Source organism: Echinops telfairi, unplaced genomic scaffold, assembly GCF_000313985.2.
Source record: "Echinops telfairi isolate 266 unplaced genomic scaffold, ASM31398v2 ScPeMD7_70;HRSCAF=299, whole genome shotgun sequence".
Taxonomy (NCBI): domain Eukaryota; kingdom Metazoa; phylum Chordata; class Mammalia; order Afrosoricida; family Tenrecidae; genus Echinops; species Echinops telfairi.
Window position 1 is genome coordinate 61,934,366 of NW_022103968.1, and position 7,632 is coordinate 61,941,997.

Sequence of the window (7,632 nt, forward strand, 5' to 3'; positions counted from 1 at the left end):
TATAGCACTGATGAAACATATAACTTTCCTCTAGTTTTTTAATGCTTCTTTCATGATCCCACTATCATGATCCCAATTCTATCTTACAAGTCCGGCTAGATCAGACCAGAGGATGTACACTGGTACAGTTAAGAGCTGGAAACACAGAGAATCCAGGAGAGATAAGCCCCTCAGGACCAATAATGAGAGTAATGATACCAGGAGGGTAAGGGAAAGGTGGGGGGCAAAAGGGGGAACCGATCACAGGGATCTACATATAACCCACTCCCTGGGGGACAGACAACAGAAAAGTGGGTGAGACATTGGTCAATGTAAGACATGAAAAAATAATAATGTATGAATTATCAAGTGTTTGTAAGGGAGGGAGGGGGAAAATTAGGAGCTGATACCAAGGGCTCAAGTAGAAAGAAAATGTTTTGAGAATGATGATGGCAACAAATGTACAAATATACTTGACACAATGGATGGATTATGATAAGAGTTGCATGAGCCCCCAATAAAATGATTTTTTTAAAAAGCTCTTGGAGAAATGAAATTGAAATGGGTTTTTCCCACTGTCTTTTTGAAGCGCCCCCCTCATAGGTGCAATGGTGGGCGGTGGGGGGTGGGGGATTCTCTATGTACATTTTTTTTGAGGTAATTGCTGACTTCCCAGAAGAGTCCAGGTACTGAGTGGCTTGGAAACTGGGCTAACTACTCCCCAGGCCTGCAGACGGCGTTCACCCCGCACACTGGACACTAATCCCTCGCCGGGTGGGGCTGAGCACAGGCAAAGGAAAAGGTCAGGGAGGCCTGGCACTGGTTACCCAGGAGGGCCCCTGAGCAGGTGGAGAAGAGAGGTCCTCCACTGGAGCCGCCGTGCACAGCACATGTGCTCTGCAGCATCACGGGTGTGTCGTCCACGTGCACCACAGCCGACAGGATGCCCGAGGTCACTGAGGGCCCGCAAGCCTGGCCGAAGACTCCAAAGCCCACCACACTGACAGCCTCGCCTGCCAGAGAGGGAAGGAGAATGACATTCACCCCCAGCCTCTGTCAAGACCCAAACCCTGCCTGTACTCCAAGTTTCTACCCCGGGTCCCCCACTGGGCTCCCAGTATTGCAGCTACTCAACCAACTTCCCCTGAGCTATCGGGGCCCTTGCCTCCCTGTTAGAAGGCTCAGGCCCTTCCGGGGGGGATCACCCCTGGCTCAAAATCCCTGAGTGTGTCCCAGGAGATAAATCCACAGTCCTCAGAGTGCCCAGGAATAGGCACGTCCACCCCACTTTGCAGACGTGGAGACTGGGGCAGAAAACGGCTCCACAGCAAACCTAAGGCTTTCAAGTAGCAGCCGAGAAAGGCCAACCGGAAGACCTGGTCTCTCCATTGCCAGACTACCCAGCCTCCAAGAAGGGAGACACTTGATACTTTCATGGCCACATTACTAAGCCTCTCACCCAGATCGTGCCACCAGCGCCGCCCTCCAATGGCCACCTCTCTGCCCAGCGAAGTGTCGCACCACGCCATCAACCAGCCAGTGGGGCAGAGGTGCGCCTTACACTTCCCCAGGGACCTACCCTAGCACCTTGTGGTGGCATGGACAGGTGGGCATCTGTAGGAAGAGCTTCCAAGGGCAACCCCGGCCAAAGCACGGAATGACAACATACATGCGCTGGGTGGGGAGAGAGGCTGGCCCCCTTAAACTAACTTCCTTTCCTGAACTCCATCTCAGAGTGTGGGGGCCTGCTTTGCGCTCCTGTGCCCTTTACCTTCCTGGAAGCGGTCCACGGGCACAGGTACAGGGACGCCGGCCAGGTCCTCCTGCAGCCTCACCACAGCTATGTCATAGGGTGACACCGCCTGCGTAGCAAACACCACCCGTCCCCAGATGGCGGCACTCCTAGGAGCAAGGGCCACACATGACAGTTTTTTGAACCTTTAGTGCCCATTGTAGGGGCTGGGGGAGGGGGGCAAGGAGGGTAAGAGAATGACAGTGAACAGTCATGGTCTGAGACCTGCCCGCTAGGCAACTCTGGGTCTGTCACTTCAGCAGCGTGGTATTTCCACACAAACTGTCAGCAGCTCTAATTAAAGCCCCTGCTAATGAATTGACTCCAGCTCTGGTGCCCTCGACATGTCGGAGAACTGTTCCACAGGGTTTTCAATGGCTGGTTTTTTTGTTAGTAGACTGCCAGACCTTTCTGCCAAAGTGCCTTTGGGTGGCCTCGAACCTTCGGCCTTTTGGTTAGCAGCTGAGGATGGTACACAGGCGAATACCAAAAGACCAAACCAAACTCGCTGCCACTGAATTGATACTGGTTCCTGGCAGCCCTGGACAACCAGGTAGCATGAGTTTTCGAGAGTGTAACTCTTTGTGGGGGTCAAAAGCCCCATCTTTCTCTCTTGGAGCGGCTGCTGCTTTTGAACTGCTGCACTTGCAGTTAGCAGCCCAGCTTGTAACCATACCACACACCAGGAAGGACTCCTGGTCACAGCTAAGAGGACTTCCCAAAGCGGCAGCCACTGAGGCCCCTGTGGGGCACAGTTCCACTCTCACACAGATGAGCTGGAAACAACTTAATGGCAACTTGTCCTTAACACTCTGGGCCAGGCCTGCTGTGAATTTTTAAAGGATATTATTGAACTAGGCACTGTCATTAGTGCCACTGAGTCCCAGAATGGCTGAGTATGTAATTGATCGGATCCAGGGCCTATTCCAAGAACAGGTGATGCTACAAGCCTGCTGGTAGCCCCTCTGGATCCTTATTTATATAAATGCTAGCTCTTCCATAGCCAGGTTCCATTCTGACTTGACGTCTTAACTCATGAAGGCAGCTTAAGAGATAAAATGACTTGTCTATGATACAGGCTCTCTGCACAAACGCTGTGCATTTGAACTGGCGATTTCACTCAGGGGTGGGTGTGTGTGCATGATCTGGGAACCACCCCTGGGGTGTTCCTTATACAATCCAACCATGGTAAAGGCAAAGCCCTCTGGGCTTCACAGGTGGGATTTGGAAAGACTTGGCCTGGGCAAGGTTGATTCATTAGGCAGTAACACCAAAGCTTTATTCTGCTCTGCTGAGGCCTAAGTTAATCATCTGAAGCTACAGAAGAAACAGAAAAGGAGAGGCAACTGCTGGTAGGGTTGGAGCAGGCAGAAAGAGAGCAAAGGTGCTTTTCCCTGCAGTTGGAACAAATGATAGTCTAGGCCAGCAGTTCTCAACTTGTGGGTTGCGACTCCTTTGGGGTTGAATGACCCTTTCATAGGGGTCGCCTGATTCATAGCAGTAGCAAAATTACAGTTATGAAGTAGCAACAAAAATAAATTTATGGTGGGGGGGGGGTCACCACAACCATAGGAATGGTTATAAATGTAATTAAGGGTTGCGGCATTAGGAAGGTTGAGAACTACTGGTTTAGGCCCTAGCCTCACCCAAATTGTTCAAACTGTGCCTACCTGCCTGGGCCCTGCCCCAAATCCCTCACTTTGATCCAGAAGAAAGAGTCTGTTAAGATCTCAGAGATGAACAAGCCCTTCTCGTTTCCTTAGGAGGCAGTTTGCTACACTCCTGGGACTTCACCACCACTTGGAAGGCGGGAAAGAGCTGGGAAGTCTCCATTAAGAGAGAACGGAGTACAGAGAAGTCACCCAAAATTAATTTAGAGGTCCAGGGATACCAAGGCTAGGATACAGAAAGACCCCCCCACACACACACACTCCCACCCTCAAACAGAAAACTCACTGCCATATAGTGGATTCCTACCCAAAGCAACCCTTCAGAGTAGAACTTGGCCTGTGGGTTTCCAAGACTGTACCGTGCCTCAAGGCTCCATCCACCTGGGCAGAAAAGGGCCCAGAGCCCTGGAATTCAGGTTGTTTGAAGCTTGGCACCTTGCCGAAGACCCATTCAAACCCTGCCAGGAGACCCCATACACTGGGGTTCTGGGTTTCAAGGATGAGAAGACGACCCAGAGCCCTGCTCACAGGACACCTCAAAGAATCACTGTGCTGCCAGTGGCCAAGGCTGATGAAGGGTTGGGTGGGGGGCAACAGCTGCGGGCCTTACTTGGGGATGGAGGAGCGCACCAGGACCCTTGCACCCTCTCGAGGGGCCACATGCCGGCAAGTCACCACGAGGTGGGGCGCCACTGCCACTCCGGAGCCCCATACGGTGCCGCACTCCACCAGCACAGCTGCAGTTGCCCAAGGGGGCCCGGGGTCTTGGAAGGGCAGGTCCCGCGGGGCGCCCACCTCCTGCGGCAGCCGGGCAGCCAGGTCAGCAGAGTCCGGGTGCAAGTGGCCCAACGCGGCTCGGGCGGCGCGGAGGAGCGGGGCGACCGCGCAGAGCAGCGTGAGGCCCACCCACTCGCGCGCCTTCCAGCAGAGCGGCGCCGCTACCAGCGCCACCAGGGCGCCCGGAGGCCGCGCCGCGAACACCCCGCCACCCTCCGTGCCCGGCAGGCAGCGCGCGTCGGTGAGCAGCAACGGCCCGGCAGCGTTGCTGAGCACGCCGCGGCTCAGGGTGTTGAGAAAGATGTCCGGGCAGAAGGCGCCGAACGGGGAGCCGCAAGCCAGCAGCGGCGCGCCCTTAGGGACAGCCCCAAGGGGCGCCACGGCCACGGGCGCCCCGCGCTCCTCTGCGCCCTCCCGGGCCTCCGCCTCGCCGGGCAGCACCCGCAGCAGCGCGAACCAGCCCAACGCTCGCAGCTGATCCTCCTCCTCGTCTTCGGACACCTCGTCGCCCGGCGCCCAGCTCTCGAAGCGCCACTGCTCGGCCGCCTCGCCCCGGAAGAGACGCGCCACGTGGGCCCGGAACGCCGGGCAGCTCAGAAGCAGCAGCAGCCTGGCGGGGCGCGGGGCCTGCAGGGGCCGGCCGCGGGGCAGGGCGGGCGGGCCGGGCTCGGGGCCCGCGCACTGGGGCGTGCACAAGCCCACGCCGTTGCGCTCGGCGCGGCCTGCGGGGCTCACCGCCGTTGGCCCCCACTGCACGTGCAGGCGCAGGTCGTCGCCGCAACTGTCGCCGGGCAGGAAGGCGGCGCCGGGCGCAGTCAGGGCGCCGCTGCCCGCCCGCAGGAAGGGGGTGAAAATACCCCCGTGACACAGGACGAGGCCCGGGCTGCGGCTCAGGATCACCCCGCTGCAGCTCCACGAGCCCTCCTCGGGACGGCCGGCTCGGGAGGCGCTCACCACGCAGCCCGTCTGCTCGGCCGCCTTCATGGCCGGTCCCCACGGCCGTCCCATGGCCTCCAGGCTGGAGCACCCAGAGTTTCAGCGAAGACCAGGTAGCGAACTGGTGAGGTCCCCCGGCGGGACGAACTAGCCCCCGTAGGGCCACCCAGAGCTGAACTAAAAAGGTGCAAGCCTTTACCGTGGCTTTCCTGCTGAAGCGGGATTGGCTAGCCCCCAACTGACCAGTCCGGATTGGCTAGGGTTGGGTCAAGCTCTGATTGGCTATTGATGCTGCTCCCGCCCCCCCACGCCCTCCTAGCCTCATCCAACCTGCAAAACGCAGCGGAAACAGCTGGCCCTGAAGCCGAGCCCCTAGGAGAAGGATTGGCTGTGTCGTTTTACGTAACGAGGGGCGGGGACAGACGGGGGCGGGTCCCTCAAAGCCTAGTATGTTTCTAAGGCTACAGGAAAGGCAGTCGAAATGAGCTGACGTGGCTGGACTTGTCCTGGCCTTGGCAGGACCTGTCAGATCGACATTGCGACATTGACGTTCCGATCCGTGGGGTGATGCAGTCCGAGGAAATCCCTGGTCTATCCCGTATATAGAAATTTTGAAAGCAAATCCTACAGCAATTCTCTATGGGGCATGAAGCTCACAACATCTACCGTCTTTCAATGCCAAAGCCCCACCCTCCCCAAGCCCCCACCCCAACAAATCCCATAGTAATTGGATTGGCTCTAAATAAAATAGTCCTTTAAACTACACAGCTAAAGTAAAAATTTTTAATTACACAACACTACATTTTGCAGTATTCTAAAACACAGCTTTACTCCCCTTAAGTCGTTTCTGGCTCATGGTGACTATAGGGCAGGGTCGAAGTCCTTCTGTGGGTTTTTCCAAGACTAACTTTTTTACTGGAGTAGAAAGCCTCATCTTTCTCCCATGGGGAAATTGGTAGTTACAAACTACCAACGTCATGGCTAGCTGCCCAACAAAGAACCACTGTGCTATCAGGGATCCTCTTTGTAGTATATACATTATACACACCTCAGGGTTTATCTATGCCAGAGATCAAAACCGTTCTCTCTAAATAGTTAGGTTTTGAAGACCAAATGTTCTTGCTGTTAGGTTCTGACCCATAGCGACTACAGACAACAAAACACAGGCCCGGTCCACACAATCCTCGCAATTGTTCCTATGCTTGAGCCCAGTGTTGCAGCCACTGTCAATCTATCTCCTGAGGTCCTTCCTCTTTTTCGCTGCCCCTCCACCTTGCCAACCATGTCCTCCAGGGACTTGTCTCTCATGACGTGTCTGAGGTTATCTAAGACAAGAAATCTCCCCACCCTTGCCTCAGAGGCACGTTCTGGCCATACCGCTTTCAAGACAGATGGCTTTGTCCTTTCAGTTCAGTGGTGCGTTCAACATTCTTCTCCAGCACAATTCAAACGCACCGATTCGAATGCACAATCTTCCTTATTCAACTGAAAATTGAAGCAATTGAAAATACCATGGATTGAGTCCAGCACACCTTAGTCCTCAAAGTCACCACCTTGGTTTTCAACACTCTGAAGAGGTCTTGTGCAGCAGATTTACCTAATCCAACACATCTTTTGATCTCTTGGCTGCTGCTTCCATGTGAGCACTGATTATGGATCCAAGAAGACAAAATGCATGACAACTTTAACCTTTTCTCAGTTGATCATGATGTTACCTGTTGGTGCAATTGTGAGGATTTGGGTCTTCTTTACATGGAGTTGTCATCCATACTGAAGGCTGCAATCTTTGATCTTCATTAGCATGCTACATAATCTGTCTCAAACACTCAACTCTGTGAAAGCTAACCCAAAAGCTATGAGTGTTCCAATAAACCTTGAGTGTGGACACTGAAATTTGAGTTTCATGTAATTTTCACTTGGCCCAAAACTTATTTCTCCAATAATTTTAAAGTTAATTTTCTTCTTTTTTAGTAACTCTGTACAAAAACAGATGGCAAGCATGATTGGGCCCAGAAGCCATAGTTTACCTACCCTGCATCTATGGTTAAAGAAACCTGCCTACTTTTCTAAATATATATTCTTGAGGATGAAGAAACATGAAGTACATCTGGGAGCCCCTCGTGGCACCCCCAAAAGTCACAGGTTAGACATTTTAAAAAGTTCTGCCTTACCACCATGTCACAAACATGCACAAGACTATTATAGTCCACATATTTATCAGCATTAATGAAAAAAAAATTCTGTACTTAAATTACATAACCCTTTTGTCGGAACACCTCTAAATGCTACTTAGTTCTGCCCAGCACAACATAGGGTAATGCTCTGTGCCACGAACCTGTTAGACAGAGGGAGACTGTTAAGCACTCTAGTAAGAGGCAGGGTAGAAATAGTCTTCCGTCCACTGCCTTCTTTGGGCAGATGACCTCGTCACAGTAAACTCTTAACTCTCCCTATTTCCAGGAGAGCCCAGGTGGTGTG

General features: G+C 53.6%; 1 protein-coding gene across 1 annotated transcript in view; it reads right to left on the reverse strand.

Annotated features, from left to right (window-relative positions):
• TYSND1 (trypsin like peroxisomal matrix peptidase 1) overlaps positions 1-5,341 on the reverse strand; it is a 7,752-nt gene extending 2,411 nt beyond the window's left edge. The window contains exons 1-3 of the mRNA XM_004701143.2: positions 4,052-5,341; positions 1,751-1,881; positions 807-992 (exon numbers count right to left, since the gene is read on the reverse strand). Coding sequence (XP_004701200.1) covers positions 807-992; positions 1,751-1,881; positions 4,052-5,226 — 1,492 coding nt within the window. The 5' untranslated portion in view covers positions 5,227-5,341. The remainder of the gene's footprint in view (positions 1-806; positions 993-1,750; positions 1,882-4,051) is intronic.
• Between the last annotated feature and the right edge of the window lie 2,291 nt (positions 5,342-7,632).